This window comes from Anomaloglossus baeobatrachus, chromosome 5, assembly GCF_048569485.1.
Source record: "Anomaloglossus baeobatrachus isolate aAnoBae1 chromosome 5, aAnoBae1.hap1, whole genome shotgun sequence".
In the NCBI taxonomy this organism is placed as follows: Eukaryota; Metazoa; Chordata; class Amphibia; order Anura; family Aromobatidae; genus Anomaloglossus; species Anomaloglossus baeobatrachus.
In genome coordinates, this window is record NC_134357.1 from 524,417,602 (window position 1) to 524,439,859 (window position 22,258).

General features: G+C 41.9%; 1 protein-coding gene across 1 annotated transcript in view; it reads left to right on the forward strand.

Moving 5' to 3' along the window:
• Window positions 1-22,258, forward strand: part of LOC142312888 (uncharacterized) — a 171,670-nt gene that overhangs the window by 55,480 nt on the left and 93,932 nt on the right. The window contains exons 10-11 of the mRNA XM_075351873.1: window positions 2,167-3,808; window positions 3,852-4,032. Of these exons, the coding sequence (XP_075207988.1) occupies window positions 2,167-3,808; window positions 3,852-4,032 (1,823 nt within the window). The remainder of the gene's footprint in view (window positions 1-2,166; window positions 3,809-3,851; window positions 4,033-22,258) is intronic.

The following is a 22,258-nucleotide window of genomic DNA, read 5'->3' on the forward strand; positions in this document are numbered from 1 at the left end:
AGCTTTGCCATATGACTTAGGATATAAGCCTAACCAAAATCTCACTTTGCAGACACAGTGTTTTGGGGTCCTGCCCCTTGTTAATGCAAACTATGAGATGTGATTTGGCTAGGTGAGAGGGTAAGAATGTGATCTAAAGGGTACTTTACACACAACGATATCGCTAACAATATATTGTCAGGGTCACGTCATTAGTGACGCTCATCCAGCGCCGTTAGCGATATCGTTGTGTGTAACACCAAGGAGAGAAGATCAACAATCGTAAAAACGTCAAAAATCGTTGATCGTTGACACGTCGCTCCTTTTCATAATATCATTGGTGGTGCATGCCGCTGGTTGTTCGTCGTTCCTGCGGCGTCACACATCGTTGTGTGTGACGCCACAGGAACGACGAACATCTCCTTACCTGCGTCCACCGGCAATGAGAAAGGAAGGAGGTGGGCGGTATGTTCCAGCCGCTGATCTCCGCCCCTCTTGTGCTATTGGGCGGCCGTTTAGTGACGCTGCAGTGACGATATTATGACGCCGAACGCACCTCCCCCTTAAAGGAGGGATTGTTCGGCGGTCATAGGAATGTCGCTGAACAGGTATGTGCATGTGACGCTGCCGTAGCAATAATGTTCACTACGACAGCGATCACCAAATGTCGCACGAACATTGTGGGCGGGTGCTATCACTCGCAACATGGCTAGCAATCGCTAGCGATGTCGCAGCGTGTAAAGCACCCTTAAGGGTAAGGTTTCTCCCTAAGGAGAGTTACATGCAAGGTAAGGCTGTTGTAAAAATGTAAAATTGCTGATAAACTGTTATCCCTTCTAATTTCGTAACAAAAAAATATGTTCAAAAAATGATGCTGATGTAAAGTAGACATTGGTAAATGTTATTTATTATTTATTTTATGTGGTATATCTATCTGGTTTAAGGGCATAAAAATTCAAAGTTCGAAAATTGCTTAATTTTCAAATTTTTTGTAAACTCTAAATATTTTCATAAGTAATCGCAAAATCATAATGACCAAATTGTACCACTACGATGAAGTACAATGTCTCGCGGAAGAAAAAAAATCAGAATCATTGGGATATGTCGAAGCATTCCAGAGTTTTTACTTCACAAAGTAACAGATCAGAATTGTAACATTTGATTTGGTCAGGAAGGTTAAACAGACTTTGGTTTGAAGGAGCTGGAGAAAAATAGAGGGCAACAGTAATGGCTTTGCAGGATAAATAATTATTATCTCTTGAGGTAAGTTTTTTTATTAAGTAAACCTTTTATGTTACTTGAGCTATTAGATTCTACAGAAAACCAAGGGCAAGCACCCATGGCTTGCAAAGAACAAAGCAACAAAAACTTTAAGATCCAAAATTGCACCCATATTGTTTATACCAGCCATGATTTTTTGCACATAAGGCAAGTTTTCAACTTCTAAAGTGTATGATAATGTCACACAATGGGCGTGGCAATTGTTTTCAGACCAACCGAGGTCTGACGCGCAACGAAAAAACATCTAAACAACACCACAGACAAGAGGGAAACACTGAGGACACAAATACAATGTTTGGCCCTGGCACTAATAGGAGGGTAGATGGTGACCTACTAACCTCACTTCAGCTGTGCCTGCTCTCCTAATCAGTCCCTATACAGTTTCTGCAACTGTCGCCAAGCAGCACCCTGGGTCTCTAAGAAACACTATAGAGGCCCTGATTAGTGAGAGGTGGGTGAGGTTCACTAGACCCACCACTGCACTAAAGAGACAAAAGGGTAGGGAGACAAAAAGGGAATAAAGACGTCTTTCCTACAAATGATTTGTGTAGTTAGCAAAGCTTGCTGGGATACTTGGCTATTTAAGCACAAGGGGTGTGACTACAAAACAGGTGCAGCTGACCTCAACTGCTGCAAACTGAATGCTGGAATTAACTACTTCAGTGCCAAAGGAAACAAAATGACATTTAAATGCAGAGCCCTAGAGATAAGGGCCTCCAGACTTCAAGCTGCGACTAGTCTCCAAAAACAAGGAGACAATCGTGACAGGCAACTTTAATGAGAAAATTTAATTTTTCTATATGTCTTGCAATTTGTATTGTAATATTTATCCAGGGACGTGATAATACATCAATGTAACATTACTGTACTATTACTAAAAAACAAATACGGTTTTATTTTTGTCAGATAACTGTATCAGAAACTCAGAGGGACATTTGAAGACATCAGATTTTAAAGCAGATGATCATGAGATCACACAAAATACATATGAAGAGGATGCCATTATTCCAGCTTTACATACAGCAATTTACAGCAAGGATTTATCATGTGATATTTTTCAACATGTTCTATCTTCTGAGTTATCACAGAATGTTGCGCAAAGCAAACATCAAATGAGGGATGTCGAACTATCATCTCATGCAGTAGAAGAGCAATTTTCATATTCAGAATGTGACAAAAGTCATATTGTTACATTACATCTTGCTGCAGATCAGAGAATTTGCACAGGGGTGAAGCCATATTCATGTTCTAAATGTGGGAAATCTTTTAACCGGAAATCATGTCTTATTGCACATCAGAAAATTCACACCACAGTTAAAACATTTTCTTGTTCTGCATGTGGGAAACGTTTCTACAAGAAATCAAATCTTGTAACGCATAAGAGAATTCACACAGAACAGAATCCAGTTACAAGTTCAGAATCTAGAAAAGGGTTAACTAAGAAATCAGATCTTGCTGCACATCAGAGAAGTCACACTGGAGAAAAGCTACTTTCATGTTCTGAATGTGGAAAATGTTTTACCAGGAACTCACATCTTGTTAGCCATCAAAGAACTCACACAGGGGAGAAACCATTTTCATGTTCAGAATGTGGGAAATGTTTTAACAAGAAATCAAATCTTTCTGTACATCTAAGAAGTCACACAGGGGAGAAGCCTTTTTCATGTTCAGAATGTGGGAAATGTTTTAACAAAAAAATAAGTCTTGTTAAACATAAGATAATTCACACAGGGGAGTGTTCAGAATGTGGAAAAAAGTGTATGCAGAAATCAGATTCTACTGCACATGATAGAATTCACACAGGTGAGAGGCCACATTCATGCTCTGAATGTGGAAAATGTTTTAAAAGGAAATCACATCTTATTAGACATCAGATAACTCACACTGGGGAAAAGCCATTTTCATGTCCAGAATGTGGGAAATGTTTCAACAACAAATATACTTTTACTGTACATCTAAGAAGTCATACAGGAGAGAAGCCATTTTCATGTTCAGAATGTGGGATATGTTTTAACTACAAATCAAGTCTTGTTAAACATGAGAGATGTCACACGGGAGAGTGTTCAGAATGTGGGAAAGGATTGACAAAACAATCAGATGTTGCTGCACATCTAATAAGTCACACAGGCAAGAAGTCATTTTCATGTTCAGAATGTGGGAAATGTTTTGACAAGAAATCATATCTTTCTGTACATCTGAGAAGCCACACAGGTGAAAAGCCATTTTCATGTTCAAAATGTGGTAAATGTTTTAGCAACAAACCAAGTTTTACTGCACATCAAAGAACTCACACAGGGGAGAAGCCATTTTCATGTTCAGAATGTGGGATACGTTTTAACTACAAATCAAGTCTTGTTAGACATGAGAGAATTCACACAGGGGAGAAGCCATATTCATGTTCTGAGTGTGGAAAATGTTTTTCCAATAGCACACAGCTTATTAGACATCAGATAACTCACACAGGTGACAAGCCATATTTGTGTTCTGAATGTGGAAAATGTTTTAATAGAAAATCACATATTATTAGACATCAGAGAGTTCACAAATGAAAAGCTATTTCATGTTAAAAATGGGGGAAGTTTTAATCACAGGTCAAGTCATGTAAAACAAGACAGAATTGACACAGGGAAGAGATCATTTTCATGTTTAGAATGTGAGAAATGTTTTATCCAGAAATCAAGTCTCACTGTAAACCAGAAAATTCACACAAGGGAGAAGCTATGTTTTCCTCCGACAACTTGTTTATTATGGACAAATGCCAAAATTAATGAGGTCATATGACAATCAAAAAAGCACAATCACAGGAGATACAAAATATAGCAATATTGCAATTGGTCTGATGATAAAATCATGATTCAGAAAGACACATAAGCCAGAAAAATTAAGTGCATGAAGAAGAATATCACAGGACAAACTGGAACATGGTAAAATGTTAAAAAAAAACTGATTACCACTCTATCTCTAATGTGCGTTTCACGGTAAAGCTTTTTCAAGGGGTTTTACATACACTGTATATATGAATCCCAAAACATGACACCAATCATCAGTACATGTGTGCAATATATACTTGTGTTTAGTCTTCTCTTATTTCATTACATATTATGATAGTAAATAATTGTCTGAGAAATAGTTGCCATTTTGTGTATAAATAGTAAGAATAAAATTACATAGTAGATTACAAATACAGTTTTTTAGGTCACCTTAGGCTTTTGAAAATTACGTTTTATAGGCATTAATCATATTAACCACACTGCGCCATTAAGCCAGACTACACATTTTTCTATTTATCCTTTTCATCACTTTAGCTTTACTTTCTAGAAAAAATATTCTTGTGTAGCAATATACTTGTTCTCTAGTGCTCTTAATTCCAAAATGCAAAAAAGGCTTTCCACTGAATAACAATCAGTTAACAATGCTTAACAAGGCACAAAAAGTAAAAACTGAACACAAATCTACAGAGAAGAGATTGGGTAGAAGTTGATGACATGGCAGTGTGGTGGTTGTTGGGATATTGCTTTTGAAATTTTCAAAAGTGGGAATTTGATTAGTTGGGTTAGCAAAAAATAAAGTTTACTGGAAGTTAGATATCTTGGAGAGAATTGTGTGAGGAACAAAGAGATCAAACTAGGAGGTCATGAAAGGACCAAAAACGGAAATTATGGGGAGGTGTCAGTAGATAATGTCAAAGCTGTATGAAAAGACAGATTATATACAGCCTTGTCCATTGTCGTTAGCATCTCAAACTGATTTTAGAGCTAAGGGCACATTCAGACATCGGTCCGCGGTTACACGGTAAGACAGGAACAGCTTAATAGTCGTATATGGCGCTGTGAAACTCGGGTCTGGAGACCTGTGGCCTTTCCGTATATTGCTGTCCAATACACCAATTTCCACAGTCATCTCAATGCACCCTAAGTCCTCATTCACACATCAGTATTTTTATCAGTATTTTAATGCCAAAACCGGGAGTGTCTCCAAAACACAGAACAGGAGTCAATCTTTAAATTAGTTTTTCTTTGTATGTTCCACTTCTGGCTTTGGTATACATTGTCACGGTTGTGTCACGGGTGACACAGTCCCGGGGAGTCCGGCAATAGAAGGTCACAGTGTTTGGCTACGTAAAATGCTCCCCGACTTTCTATTGTTCCTGCTGTCAATATTTGGTGTACTAGGTATCTCCTCTGTTGGGTTTTCATCCTTTTCCTTTTAAGACCCAACTGAGCTTCTCTTCTCTTCAGCTGCTAATCATCTGTTTTTCACCTTGGGTTTAAGTGCTCTCATTTTCCCTGGACTATTCAGTTCATTCAAGCTCTGGATGCAAGCAGGCAGATTGCAGCACTCATCTGTGGTATTGTTGCTGAAACTTTGCTGAACTTCTACCTGAGTCATCTATGGATAAGTAGTTCATGCTCTTTTCCCCTGTGTGTCCTCCTTGTGTCTTCTTTAGTGTTTAGTGGGGTTGACAAAGAGCTCATCCCACCTGTTCCCTATTTAGGGCCCAGCACTAGGGATACCTAGGGTCAGGTATGCAGCTATTTAGGGTGGCGAGGGACCCTAGGAACCAGCGATAGGTTTGGTATGGGGTCACCATCTCCCCCTTCCCTATACAGAGGGTTTCCCTTCCCTTTCGACGTTCACTTGTTACTTCACTGTACCTTACGTGATATCACCAGATGCACAAAAAAATCCTGACATTTTTTTTCTCTCTTTGGTCGTTTTGTTTTTTATTGTTTTTGTCCTCCTTCTGTGGATCCTCTTGCTGCTCTGGCTCAGCGGCTTCAGGGTCTGTCCCTCGAGATTGCAGACGTTTCGTTAGCTGTGCAGCAACAGTTGTAGACTCCTAATGTTGGGGATTCTGCGGAAAGGTAGGTCCAGCCCAAGCCCAAAGTTGCTCTCCCAGACAGGTGTGCAGTGGTTAGAGGCAAATTCTTAATATTTTAAAGAAGCTTGTAAACAACTTTAGGCTTTGGCCTTACTTCTCTGGAAATGAGGAACAGCGAGTAGGGAGTGTGAGCTCACTGTTGCAAGGGGATCCGCAATCCTAGGCTTTCTCTTTACCACATGGCTCCGGTTGGTGGATGAATTTGTTGAGCCCTTGGGTCTCATCTATGATGATCCTGACTGAGTCTCCTTGGCTGAGTCCAGGCTGCATCACCTACATCAGGGGGATCAGTGAGCAGAGACTTATTGTTCAGAATTTCACAGATGGGCAACCGTCACCAGTTGGAATGACCCGGCTCTTAGAAGCCAATTCTGTCAGGGCCTTTCAGAAATGTTGAAAGATGCCTTGAGTTATGAAACTCCTAAGTCCTTGGAGGCTGCCATGTTTTTGGCTATATGTGCAGACAGACGCCTCCGAGACAGACTGGTTAGACCACTTTCCCCGGAGACCCCTTCTTGGGACAGTAACCCGGTGCGATCTGGGGGTGAACCATCACTCATTGGTTTGGAGGAGCCCATGCAGGTAGAGGGAGCCACAACTTTGCATGTTCCCACTAAAATCCACAAAAAGGTGGTGGTTTGTTTTGTTGTGGTAGAGAAGGTCATTTTGTTGCAGTCTGTCCCTCAGTTCCTAAGCAGAAAGAAACATCTGAAACTTTGCTTACCTTTGATGGTGTGGGGATGGACAATCAGGGTGTGTGTTTGCCTTCCACATATAATTCTCGCTTTGCCCTGACAGCAGAGGTGGTGCTAGAGAGCAGGACTGAAAAATGTTCTGTAGACATTGGAGCAGAAGTCAGCATGGTGGATGCTCTGTTTGTAAGAACACATGGACTTACCTGCAGTATGTTAACCCCTTCACCCCCGGGCGATTTTCCGTTTTTCCGTTGTTTTTTATTTTGCTCCCATTCTTCTGAGAGCTGTCACTTTTTTTCCTTCAATCTTGCCATATAAGGGCTTATTTTTTGCAGGACAAGTTGTACTTTTAAATGAAGCCATAAGTTTTATCATATAGTGTACTGAAACACAGCAAAAAAAATAGAAATGCAAAAAAATTGCAAAAAAAGTGCGATTGCATGATTATTTTTGTTATAGTTTATTCACTGTGTTTACTATATGGTAAAACTGATGTGTCGGTATGATGCCTCAGGTCGGTACAAGTTCGTAGACACCAAACATGTATAGGTTTATGTCACGAAACGGGGGGTAGGAAGTGGAAGTTACAGCCCCCTTTCCACCACCCAACAGACCGAGCACGTGACGCGCTCTCTAGCGCCCCTCTTATAGTCAAGTCAATTATGGAATTGCCCGACAATAAGCAAGGAGGCCGCTTTTCTACTATGCCGATGATTGAAGGGCTCCCGGTGAGAGTAAGGTATATATTCCCCCGACCTCAGCGGACGGAATATATCTAAATCTCCCTCAGATCTCACTGGTTGCTCCACAATGATCCTTGGCATAAACTCGCTGCCACCAATCGATTACGATAACTATTCGCCAAGCACACAGACGTGGGATTCAGGATCGAGATAACAGAACAGTCCAAGATTAAATAATATATTTTAATCGCCCTAAATGGCACACTAGAAACTACAATATATACAATATGGAATTTACAGAGTATCTATATATAGGTCAGAGTACATCTACAAATAAGACATGGTTACAAACAGAGGCAGATCAGGCAGTTACCTTGTGCGTCTGGCCACAGGGGGGGCGCCGTTCGACCAGGGTTCCAGGGACTTTCTCACATGTGTATCCGACACAAGACCCCCAAGCAAAGACCAGCCAGAACATGGCCACACTACCTTTATCAAATTGGCTACAACCCACGTCCCCTCCTACCTAGTGACCTCACAGGGGAGCACTGCCCCACCCCTGTCTTGAGCCTAAAATAATATCCCAAAGTGATTATTGGCCATAACTTTGCCTGGGAAAGTAGTAGGCGGACGCCGATGCTCTCATTTTTGCAGTTATGATTTTACCTTCACAATGATGGGACACATGGGTAGTTTGCTGGTACCCCACTGGCCTATATCAAATTTGGGATACCTACCGAGGTCCCACACCTATATAAAATATGTGCTGGAACCGTCAGCATGTCGGGATGCCATATTTCTGCTTGACATATTTATAGGAAGCACGGCTCACGAAATATTACACATGTATTCCTGGTGCCTGTCTGTCTCAGGAGTACAGGAGGCCCCTTAATTAGTTAGGAACTTCTTCTACAGTGTCACTGAGGGGGGTCTTCCTTTCCCTTTGTGTTCTCAGGCCTGACAGCTCCCCTAATTTCCATATCATAGGAGATTGCCTTTTGGTCACACAGACAATTTCCTCAAGTTGATTAGCATACTGATTGAAGCTTCCTTAGGCCTCAAGGCCCAGTCACACACAAGAGATATGGTCGTACCCTGACAAGATGGCGGCTATTGGAATATGGATTATAGCCTAGAATATATCCCTATTTCCTCACAGTTTACTTTTATCTAAGGGGTTAAAAAATGTTCAGAGGTTTGTCCAAAAAAGGCACTTTTGCACCATTTTCCGTGATCCTTAGAGTTCTTATTTTTCGGGATCTATGGCTCAGTGACTGCCTATTTTTTGCATCTTGAGCTGACGTTTTTAACGGTACAATTTCTGCGCAGAAGCGCTGTTTAGATCGCCTGTTATCGCATTCTGTGTAAAATTAGCAGCAACCAAACAATGTAATTTTGGAGTTAGGAATTTTTTTGCAGCTACACCATTTACTGATCAGATTAATTGATTTTATATTTTGATAGATCGGGCGTTTCTGAATGCAGCTATACCAAATATGTGCATATTTTTTATTTTCTTAACCCTTTAATTTTAAATAGGGCGAATGGGCCGTGATTTGAACTTTTAGGGGTTTTTTTTTTACTTTTTTTTTTATTTTACTAGTCCCCCTAGGGGACTATAAGCATCAGCTGTCTGATCGCTTGTTCCTTTCTGCAGATCACAGCTACACAGCGGAGATATGCAGAAACACTACTCTCCTCTCACACACAGCAGTCTGCCAGGTGTAAGCAGAAGTGACTCATAATAGTTACAGGAGTCATCACATGACCCTGTGCTACCATGGCAACCATTGCATCCACGTGATCACGTCACATGACTTCCAATGGAGCCGTGTAAGTGAATGCTTACTGCGGCCCACTGTCACATCGCACTGTCACATTTTCACAGCGAGATGTAAGGGGTTAACAGGCGCAAGTGGAGAGTGGATCCAATCGTGCTTGATAGCCGTATATGTCAGCTGTTCAAATCAGCTGACATGTGCGAGGATCGCTGCCGGCTGTCCAAGGCAGCCGGCAGGGATTAACCTGACACGATTCATGACATACACAGTACGTCATGTGTCGTAAAGAGGTTAACTAACCTCATCTCCATAGACTTAGCACCACTTGCTAAGGGATGCCGAACACAGATGGAACATGATATAAAATTGAGGATAGGATCCCTGCATTCTGAAGTAATTTCCTTCTATGTCTTGAAAGACCTTCCCACTCCCATTGTACTGGGTCTACCATGGTTGGTGAAACATAATCCTGTGGTGGATTGGCAATCCAGGAAATTGTGGAGTGGGGAAAGTACTGAGCATGCGACGTTCTGAAGCAAAGTGTGCAGGATTTGAAGATAAGTGTGGCATAGTTTCAACACAATTACATAGTGGTGATAACTGTAATTGTTTAATTTCATTAGGGAATTGTTTGTTTGTCTGTGATACTGTTAAAAAAGAAAAAAAAAAAAGTTTGTCTTGGGATTTAATCAGTAGCATTAGTCACACCTGTTTCTAGAAGCTTCTGGCAGCTTCTGGAAGTCCTGTAGAACTATATAAACCAGCCAGAGCAAGCGAGGTGCTAAGCGTGCGAAGTTCTGAAGCAAAGTGTGCAGGATTTGAAGATAAGTGTGGCATAGTTTCAACACAATTACATAGTTTGACACAAGAACATAGTTTGAATTTATCTTTATACGTTTCCCATTTTTTTTTTCCCTCTTGTTTTTCTACTTTAACGTTTATCCCCATTTAATAGGTGCTCCATGGACAATGCTACCAGGTGTGTATCTTGTCAGATGTATGCATGCCTTGAGCAGCCATTCGAGGGTGAATATGTCTGCACTCGATGCAAGCATGTTGCGTATTTGGAAGCCAAGGTAACTGATCTAAATAAGCAGCTTGCAACACTCAGGGGCATTGCAAACCTGGAGAGGAGTTTAGAGCTCACTGAGCTTTCTCTGGCTGGGGCCAGTGATATGGAGGAGGGTGGAGGTGGAGAAGATCAGGACCCAGAGGTAGGTAGTTGGGTAACAGAAGAAGAGGTAGGGGGAAAAGTGTCAGGGAGCCTAGTCCTGACCTGGCACAACCTAGTAAATATGCCTGTTTGGCTGATATTAGGAATGAAGGGCCAGGACTAGGGTCACTACAGCAGGACGTTGCTCCTAGCAACCAGGAAAACAACTGCTGTAGGAAGGAGGGAAATAGGAGTGCAGCAAAGCCCAGACAGATGTTAGTGGTAGGGGACTCTATAATTAGGCGGACAGACAGGGTCATCTGTCGCCGAGACCGTGAAAGCCGAATAATGTGTTGTCTGCCAGGTGCTCGGGTTCGGCATATTGCAGATCGGATAGACAGATTGCTGGGTGGGGCTGGGGAAAACCCAGCGGTCATGGTGCACATTGGTACTAATGACAAAGTTAGAGGCAGGTGGAAGGTCCTTAAAAATGATTACAGGGAACTAGGAGAGAAGCTGAAGTCCAGGACCTCCAAGGTGGTGTTTTCAGAAATACTACCGGTGCCACGAGCGTCACTAGAAAGACAGCGGGAGCTTAGGGAGATAAATACGTGGCTTAGAAATTGGTGCAGGAAGGAAGGGTTCGGGTTCATGGAGAACTGGGCTGACTTCTCAGTCGGCTACAGGCTCTACGGTAGGGACGGGCTGCACCTCAATGGGGAAGGTGCAGCTGTGCTGGGGGAGAAAATGGTCAGACGGATGGAGGAGCTTTTAAACTAGGATCTGGGGGGAGGGAGGGTAGTGGAGCAAAAAAGGGGATAGAGCAGATAGAGACAGTGAGATGGTAGGGGTCAATGAAGGATTAGGGGGGGATGGGACATGCAAGGAACATAGGGAGGCTAGGAGTAATAAAGGTGTTAAAAGGATTAAATGTCTACTGGCAAATGCAAGAAGTCTTGCAAACAAAATGAATGAATTGGAGACTCTTATGTCAACCATGGATTATGATGAGCCTCCTAAAATACCTGAACAAATAGAGGGTGAAATGCTGGAACAAATTGAAAAGTCAGCTAATAATAATAATCGTGTTCTTATTATGGGGGATTTCAACTATCCAGACATACAGTGGGACATAGACTCTTCTGGTTGTGCTAAAAGGTGTAAATTCTTATCTTCCATTCAAGACCATTTCCTCTCTCAGATGGTAGATGAACCGACCAGGGGAGATAATTTGCTAGATTTGGTCCTGTCAAATAGACCGGATACAATTTCAGATCTACAGGTCCGGGAGCACTTGGGCACCAGCGATCATAATATGGTAAGCTTCAACGTAATATTCAATAAAACATTTCAAAGGGGAAATGCTAAAACCTGGAATTTTAGGAAAGCTGATTTCAGCAAATTAAGGGAAGAGCTTAAATGTGTAGATTGGGACAAAGTCATGGTAACTGGGGATACTGAACATAAATGGGGAAAGTTTAAGGATATACTGCTAGAGTCCTGTAAAAAACTTATACCCTCTGGTAATAAAACGTCCCGGAATAAAAAGAAACCACTATGGATAAATAAGACTGTACAAAGTATAATAAAACAAAAACAAAGGGCGTTTAAAACCTTGAAGGCTGAAAATACAGAAATAGCATTTCAGGAGTATAAAGATATCAATAGGCAATGCAAAAAAAGAACTCAAACAAGCAAAACTAGCTACTGAAACAAAAATCGCTAATGACATTAAAATAAATCCCAAAATCTTTTATAAATACATTAATGCCAAAAGGAAAACAAAGGATAGTATTGGCCCCTTAAAATATAATAACAAGTTAGTTATAAAGGACAAACAAAAGACTGAGATATTAAATAGGAATTTCTCTTCTGTGTTCACCAAGGAACTGACTGTACCAAGCATCATTCAACAAGTGAAAAATCAAAGTTCACCACCCGATATAATTAATTTAACACAAGAAGAAGTACGCCTACGTCTGAGTAAATTAAACATTGACAAATCCCCAGGGCCAGATGGCATTCATCCACGAATATTGAGGGAATTGAGCTCTGTAATTGACAGACCGCTGTATCTTATCTTTTTAGACTCGCTTGTAACAGGGTTGGTGCCTGAGGATTGGAGGATTGCTGATGTGGTACCGATATTTAAGAAAGGTAAGAGGGTAGATCCAGGCAACCACCGTCCAGTAAGCCTGACTTCAGTAGTATGCAAAGTTTTTGAGGGCATTTTAAGGGATGACATGCAAAAATATGTTGCAGAAAATAATATAATAACTGACAGACAACATGGATTCATGAAAGATAAATCGTGTCTAACCAACCTGTTGGGGTTCTATGAGGGGGTAAGTGCAAACCTGGATATTGGTAATGCAGCTGATGTGATTTATTTGGACTTTGCAAAGGCATTTGATACTATACCACATAATAGCCTTATACTAAAGCTCCAGAAGCAAGGACTAGGGGAAACTATATGCAACTGGGTAAGGAATTGGCTAAAAGATAGGAAACAAAGAGTAGTCATAAATGGAACATTCTCTAAATGGGCCATAGTCAGCAGTGGGGTGCCGCAGGGATCTGTCCTAGGACCAATTCTTTTTAATCTCTTTATTAATGACCTTGTGGATGGGATTGATAGTAAAGTGTCAGTCTTTGCTGATGACACCAAACTATGTAGGATATTAAAAACTGACCTTGATAGTATAATATTACAAAAAGATCTGGATAAGATGTCAGAATGGGCAGATACTTGGCAAATGAGATTTAATGTTGATAAATGTAAAGTAATGCACCTAGGACGGAGTAATCCTATAACTGCGTATACAGTAAATGGAAGTAAACTCGGGACTACAGAACAGGAGAAGGACTTGGGTATTCTCATTACAAATAAGCTGAGCAGCAGCACTCAATGTCAAGCAGCAGCTGCAAAAGCAAACAAGATGCTAGGGTGTATAAAAAGAGAGATTAGATCCCGTGATCCCAACGTATTGTTACCCCTCTATAAATCACTTGTAAGACCACATCTGGAATATGGGATTCAGTTTTGGGCTCCACATTTTAAAAAGGACATTCAGAAGTTAGAGTCAGTTCAAAGGCAGGCAACTAGACTACTACAAGGAATGGAAGGCCTCCCATATGACGACAGGTTGAAAAAGTTAGATATGTTTAGCTTAGAAAAAAAGACGTCTCAGAGGAGATCTCATTTATATGTATAAATACATGTGTGGTCAATATAAAGGACTGGCACATGACTTATTTCTTCCGAAGACAATACTAAGGACCAGGGGGCACTCACTGCGAGTGGAAGAAAAGCGATTCCGACAGCTAAATAGGAAGGGGTTCTTTACAGTTAGAGCAGTCAGACTGTGGAATGCCCTACCACAAGAGGTAGTAATGGCAGATACTATAACAGCTTTTAAAAAAGGGCTGGATGATTTCCTCAGTACACACAACATTGTTGGTTATAAATGACTTTGTGACCAAATGTAGAACTGGTGGAGGAAGGTTGAACTAGATGGACCTAGGTCTTTTTTCAACCTAAGTAACTATGTAACTATGTAACTTCTCTCTCTGTGGTCTCTATGGAGACATCATTTGCATTTTTGCCTGGGTTTGAGGATGTATATTCAGAGAGGAGGTGTCAGGATTTGTCTCCCCATCGTGTATATGGCTGTCCCATTTATCTGCTTCCTGGAGCAAAACTTCCCAAGTCCATACTGTATAATCTTTCTGGCCCAGAAAGACAGGCCATGAAATATTACATTTATGAGAGCTTGGAGAAGAGACATTTCAGACCCACCTCTTCACCTGTGGCAGCAGGGTTCTTCTTTGTTAAGAAAAAAAGTCGAGGATCTCTGTCCTTGTTTGGATTTTCGGGAATTGAATCAGATTACCGTCCAAGACCCTTATCCTCGGCCTCTGATTCCAGATTTATTCAACTAGATTGTGGGAGTTCAAGTTCTCCAAGTTGGATTTAAGGGGGGCTTAAAATCTGGTTAGAATCAGAGAAGGGGATAAATGGAAAATGGCTTTCAATACACCTGAGGGACATTTTGAAAGTTTGGTCGTGCCATTTGGTCTCACTAATGCCTCTGCTGTTTTACAACATTTTGTGAATTATATTTTTCACCATTTGGTGGGCAGGTTTGTGGTGTTTTATTTGGCTGATATCTTGATCTACTCACTGATATAGAAGCACATCAGATATATGTAAAACAGCTATTACAGATTTGAAGCGATAACAAACTGTATGCCAAACTGGAGAAGTGTGTTTTCGCTGTCCAAGAAGTACAATTTTTGGGGTACCTGTTGTCGTCTTCGAGTTTTCGGATGGATCCTGAGAAGGTCCGTATTGTACTTGACTGGGATCCTCCAGAAAACCTGAAAGTGTTACAACGCTTTCTAGGATTTACCAATTTTTACCAGAAATGTATTCAGAACAGGAGGCTCTGGGTAATGCCCCCAACCTCTTGCCCTTCAGGGAATTTGTTTGTGCCACCTAATCTGCACCGTAAACTATTTGGGGACATCACAATTCTCTACTTGCGGGTCATCCAGGTAGTAAAGCAGCCTTGGACCTCCTTTCTCATCGTTTTTGGTGGCCAAGGTTGCATCAGGATGTGGGTAACTATGTGACTGCTTGCAGTATTTGCGCACGTTTCAAGATAACGCATACCCATCTATTGGCATCTCTCCTGCCATTGGCTATCCCGAATAGACCAATTACACATTTATCCATGGATTTCATTACTAACCTACCTCTGTCTTCAGGAAAGACTGTGGTTTTGGAGGTTGGGCATTGGTTCAGTAAGATGACGTATTTCATCGCATTGCCGGCACTTCTGAATTCCAAGACTTTGGCTCATGTGTTAAGCAATGAGATTGTGAAGCTTGTCGGGTTCCTTCCGATGTGGCCTCAGATCAGGGAACCCAGTTTGTTTTCAAATTTTGGAAAGCATTTTGTGCTCAACTGGGGGTGCAGTTGTCTTTCTCTCCTAAGTAAAACGAGAAAGTCCAGCTCAAATGAACAGTTGCTTCTTTATTTCATGAAAATTTTGAGAAGTACACAGGACAAGGAAACCACTATAATTGCATATGCATCAATGCATTTCTGGTGTGTTTGCACCCTTAATCATTATGAGTTTCTCTTCTGTCTTCATGCTCAGTCAAATGGGTAGAGCAATTGCATAAATCAAAATTTGTAACTTACCTTAGGTGTTTTGTCTCCCAGAACCAGGAGGATTAGGAGTCTTATTTACCATTGGCCGAATGGCAAGTCATCATTCTTTGGTGCATACAGTTTTCATCTGCAATTTGGTACCATTAGTGGTAAGGGTGCTTTGGGAGTTGCTGAGGAGGAGCGTTTTGCCTCATTGTCTCTTTATGGCAAGGAGTTCAGAGTAATTTGAAGCTGATGAGAGGCAGATACAAACGTATGGCTGACTAAAAAAAAGCTTGCCAGGTCTGGACCTAAATGTAAATGACTATAAAATTTGTTTAAGCAAACAAAAAATACATCACTAAATATCAAAATAAACAGTGTAGATGTGTATATAATTACATGGAAAATTGTCCTATACAGATATTATAACATTAGGAAAGAAATATTTCTGTACCACAGCAAAAGTTTAGAAAAAAATATTTTTATTGATTGATTTTTAAAAGCAAAGAAAGCATTTTAAAAAGTCTTTATTTAGATGGCCAGCAGGTGGCGCCAACACCCACAGTAAGGAAAAAGCAAGAAGTATACTAATATCAAGATGGTAAAAGATTTTTTATATCATGGGATATAAAAACCACTAAGGGGACACCTGGTATAGGCTCTAGCACATATAGAGGGATGTAATTTGTTATTAACTTTATCAATATATTGACATGAGCAGCATGTATAATAATACAATAATCAAAGATTTTTGGCTATTTATGCATATATCTTTTTACATACTAAGGCTACTTTCACACATCAGTTTTCTGTATTCAGGCACAGTCCTTTTTTTTTTCATATTCAACGGTTCCGGTTTTTTAGTGGAAACCGGACCCACCGGATCCGTTTTTTACCGGATCCGTTTTGACGGATCCGGTAAAAACCGAATCCGGTGGGTCCGGTTTGTATCCGTTTAGCATCCGTTTTTTTTACGGATCCGTTTCTTAAAAAAAATAAACAATTTAACGAGTTCCGTATTCTGATTGGCTGGGAAAATACGGTATATATACAGTAGTTTGAAGCATATATGACAGAATGAAGACAGAGGCAAGCAGAAACCATGGATGTTATTCTTGAAAAGATCACAAAGATCTCTGCTGATTTTGCATTTGAGACCAATCGCTTGGGTATCATCGTCAGAGAAAAGGAGCGACAGCGTCTGAGGCGTCAGCGACATCGACGCTTTTGGATCCATCCCCTGACTGCCCAGAGACTGACACGTGGGGTGTTTTCAACACTGTACCTGGAGCTCCGTGGAAACCATGAAAAATTCACAAGCTATGTCCGGATGGCAGTGAATAATTTTGACTTCCTCCTTGGCCTTGTTGCAGACCACATACGTAAAACGGACACCTACTGCCGGTACTCTATAACACCCGAGGAGCGTTTGCTGGTTACGCTTAGGTAAGCTTTTTTGGTTAAATTGTATCCTACTGTTAACTTGACTTTTAAATGTAATGTGTTTGCTATTATTTTTTTTTAATTGTTGTCTTTCCTTTACAGATTCCTTGCAACTGGAGAGTCGCTTTCTTCCCTGCACTACCAGTTTAGACTCGGTATTTCCACCATCTCGGGAATCATTAGAGAGACTTGCCGAGCCTTGTGGGATTGTCTACAGGAGGATTTCATCCCACAGCCCACCAGGGACAGATGGCTTGCAATTGCCGAACAATACTACAACATTTGTCAATTTCCAAATTGCCTTGGCTCAGTGGACGGCAAACATATAAGAATTGTGAAACCTGCAGCTTCGGGTTCAGAATACTACAACTATAAAAAGTATTTCTCAATTGTCCTAATGGCAATAACGGATGCGGACTACAAATTTATGTCAGTGGACATTGGCGCATATGGGAGATCAAATGACTCGCAGGTCTTTAAAATGTCCCCAATGGGGCGGCGAATATATGGGAATACTTTTGATTTCCCTCCTGCAAGACCTCTTCCTGGCACATGTGAGCCCCCAATGCCCTTTGTTTTTGTGGCCGACGAAGCCTTTCAACTCTCACAACATCTATTAAAGCCATATGCAAGCCGTGGATTGACGCAAACACAAAAAATATATAATTACCGATTGTCCAGAGCCAGAAGAATGGTGGAATGCTCCTTTGGGATACTAACCAGCAAATGGCGAGTGTTGTTAACAGCGATTAATTTAAACATTGAAACTGTTGATGAAATAGTCAAAGCATGTGTGGTACTACATAATTTTGTTTTAACAAAGGAACCTTTGTCCTTGGATGACCAGAGTTTGGAATCCACCTCTTTGTCTGACTACACCAGTCCTGGATTTAGGAGTAGTGTTGTCTGTTCAACAATCCGTGACAAATATGCAGACTATTTTGTGTCCTCAGAAGGTAGAGTAGATTGGCAAGATCAAATGGTATAAGATTTGTCTTTAGTTTTATTAAAAATAAAAATAATGTTAAAAATAAAAAAAAATATATCTTGTTAACCTTGGTAATTTGAAACGGTTTGTATATCTTAAAAAATTGGTAATTTTTACACCTTATAATTATAACATGTTATGTTTTTGTATTACCTTATTATTAACCGAACTTGAAAAATAAGATTACCCCCCAAAAAAAACAAGAACAAATAAATACATTTCAACTAAAATGTTTTATTTTTTATTACATACATAAATAACAAATTATAAATTCGTATATCTTGGGCTTGGGGTGGAGATAGTACTGGAGGGGCTGTCAGATGGGAACACATGCACAGTGGGAGTATGGAGGGTGGAAAGTGGTGGTGGTGGTGGGGAAGTAACAAAAGGTGAAGGTGTGGTGGAGAAACCAAGAGGGAAAACAGGAGATGGGATGGGATGTGTTAAGGATTGTGGGGTTGAGTGGAGGGATTGGGAGACAGAAGAGGTGGCGGGTGAATTAGAGGCTTGTCTTGGGGTCATGATGGGTGTGGAAGGCGAGAGGTGGTAGTGGGTAGGGAGTGTAGGGGCAGATGTGGTTGGGAGCTGGTACTGGGCAGCAGGCTGGTACTGGGCAGCAGGCTGGTACTGGGCAGCAGGGGGAGTAGGGACAATTGCTGGAGGGGGGGGGCAGGTGCTGGACGAGGAGTGGGTGGAGGTGGTTGGGAGGAAACCTGCGACAGAGCCTGCTGTGTGGCTTGCATTACATGCATCTGCTGGTCAGGAGACAGCTTTTCCATGCGCTCGAGTACGGCTTGAAAAAAAACAATGATTTGGTGATTTACTTGCATCTAAATGCAGCCTGTCCAGACGCGTGCACAATTCGTGTGTATTTTTATCCATAGAGGCCTTCATGAAGCTAAAACCAGAACTAGTTTGTTCAGCTAATAATTTAATGGCGTTCTGGAAGGCTGCATTTAGATGCAAGAACTCGGGCGCATAGCTCCTATCCTGACCCCTATGACGCTGACGCCCAGAACCCAAAGGTGTTCTACTGAGGGCAGCAGTGTCAGCTTTTCCCCTACCCCACCCCTCTCTCGTCACCAGCAGCTTCAGGTAATGAAGTCTCACTGGAAGCTCCAGCGCAGGTGGATGGGACCGAGGTATCAGATGAAAGGGAAGGTTCAGATGGGTGGGGTCTGTGCCTGTGTTCCCCAGTGGCGGACTGTGCTGGGATCGCTCCTGACGGGTTCGATGCAGGCTCCCGAGTGCTGCAGACGGTGCTGTTAAAAAGAGGAAAAACAAAAAAATAATTAATTTAATTGCTATACATTGGCCCTGGCTAAAAAAAAAAAGTCAAAAAAGGTCAGACATATCAACAATTATACTTTGTACATATTGTGGGGAATATTTACCTTCTGCACACCATAGTTGTCCGGAGGAACGACAACGCTCTAAAATAACGGTATTTGGATCTGCGTCCTCCGGATCCACTTGGGGCCTGCATCTCTAGATTCAACTCCTTCTTGAAGCGATCACTGATAGACCACCACCGCTTCTGAAGTTTGTCACCTGAAAGTGGAAAGCAGAAAGTGGTTAGTATACAACATATTAAATCCTGCAGCATAACCTACTGAACTGTGAATACTTACGCGCTTTCTTCTGGGCCCGAGAATTGAGCTCCTCCCAACCTTCTACCGCTGCGTGGCATACCTCGTCCCACAGTCGACAGGTTACGATGGTATCAGCGTGGCGGCGGTCACCCATGTTCCACAGCGGCTCCCTCTCTCTATCTTCATCGATGAGGAGGTCGATGTTGATACATCCGGCCTCCTTACCGTCAGAATCGGGAGCACGCTGTGAATCCTGTTCCAAGAAAGAAAAAAGAACGAAAAAAAAAAATAAATATTAGACTGCAATTCACAAAGACATGAAACCAAAAAAAATAAAAAAATAGATATTTTCTTACACTATGACCTCGACGCCGACCCTGAGACGGTCTTGGAGGAGCTCTATCGTGAGCCCTAGAAGTGGAAGCCTTTAGTGAAGGAAAAAAAAACAAAAAACATTTAGTTGCTTTTATGTGTTGGGTGTGCTGTGGTAATCAATTCCTGTATGAAACTTACAATCTGACCGCCCGCTCCGTGGATTTCTCCACCCCTTTCGTCCACTTCTGGAAGCACCTCCTGTGATGTTTCTGCTACCTGTGAATTTTTTTTTTTTTTTAAACTTTTGTTTTTTTAAAAAAACACCCAAAACCACCACCAAAGTTTGTGAACAGGAGGGAGGGCTCCCAGAAGAAGACATCGCTTGTTTTTTTGGAACGTGCAAATTTCTGAAAGAAATAAGCACGATTATATACGTATAATTACTGCACAACCTTATAAGCACACTTTATCATGTAAATCCGATTTAATGTAGTACAAATACACAACCAAAAAAATGTAAAGGTAATAAGACAACGCAGGCAAAGTTTTTGTATACATTTAATTTTTTTTTTTTTATTTTAAAATCTTTTTCAAATACAAGGTCGGAGCCAGACAGCTCTTTATTAAAAAGATATTCCATAACAGACCTTATAAAAAACAAAAAAAAAACTTGCCAATTCACGGAGTGAACAATGTACTCCACCGCACTCAGGGACACGACCAGTGGACAGGACTCACACTTCACCCAGAATTGACTGGACCACCAGACTGGACCTGACCGCTGCACTGCACCTGGAAAAAAAAAAAAGAAATGTGTAAGTACATGAACACAGCTCAGAACAGTGAACTCTGGACAGTACTGTGGACCATTACCTCTTCCCTGGAGCACTGGACTTGACTGTAGGACTGCACCGGATCAGTGGACTGGAGGACAGCACAACTTGAAGGCAGGACCGAATGGTAGGAAGTGTGTAGAATGTCCAGAAGGCCTTATATATGTTTTGTGAAGAAAAAAAAAAAAATGCGCATGCTCTGTTTACCAAACCGGCCGGATCCGGCACAATGCGGTTTTTTTAAGGGGCCAAAAGACGTTACATGAAACGTTCTATCCGGCCGCCGCATTTATTAATTTTGCCGCATCCGGAAAAAAACAGATGCAACGCAAAGCCATCAGGTACAATCCGGTTACAATGCAAGTCTATGGGGATAAACCGGATGCGATACCGGATCCGGTTTACCCGTTTTTTTCCGGATTGCACCTGATGGCAAAAAACTGATGTGTGAAAGTAGCCTAAGACAGATGCTGTCAATTCACTTGCCTCCCATAAGGATATGTATACTAAGAGCCCATGCACAGATGTTAACCCATAAAGCAATACAAAAAGCATAAATAACAGCATTACCTTCTGTGGAGAGAGGCACCTGTAGCACCTCTGCGGTACCAGGTGCCACAAATGTAACCCATGGAAACCCAAACCCCAGAATATCCGTGCCAGTAAGTACACCAGCACCTTCTTGCCACATACACAACCCCGACACTAATCTGGGAGACTGCCTAGTAACAGGTAAAAGGGGAGAGCACTGATTGGATGTAGCCACCCAGCCTGTAGGGAGAGACCGACTGAGGGAAGGGGCCAGTGGTCAGTTGGGAAGCTGGCAGGAAGTGAGCAGTCAGGAGAAGTGTGTGAGGAGCGTAGACAGTCTGTCAGAGGTGAGGAGAAGGAGAAAGGAGTGAAGTGAAGAAGTAGAAAGTAAAGTATAGAAAGAATGACCTGCAGAGACAACAGAGAGCTGTAACAAGGAGTGAGAACTGGAGTATGGAATGGGACTCCAGGCACCGTGGGTTACCTGTGGAAGCAGCAGACTCCAGGAATCACGGAGGGCCTGTGGAAGTTTGGAACCAAGGCTCACAGGACTCAGCACAAGGCGGGGTGCAGACCCTAGGACAGTGGGACACTTTATGGTCAGCTGTTAACTCTGCCGAGCGAGAATATCTCCAGGGTCAATCGCCAACCTAAGAAGCCTGAAGCACAAGCCGCAAAGAGGGGACCGGGACTGAACACATTAAATAGTCCAGGCTGTCTGCATTAGGGCCCAGAGAGAAAATACAGGATTTCCAAGTAACTCCAGGCCACGGGAGTCCAATCACAACAAGTGTGCATGGAGGACAGCCATCACAGGTCCAGCTGGCACGGAGAACAAGGGGAGCGGGTACACCTGGAACCGGCACCCGTGGGTTCAGGTACCATACACAGCAAAGTAAAGAAAGGCAAGTTAAACTACAATATTAGTGTGGAGAGCTTCC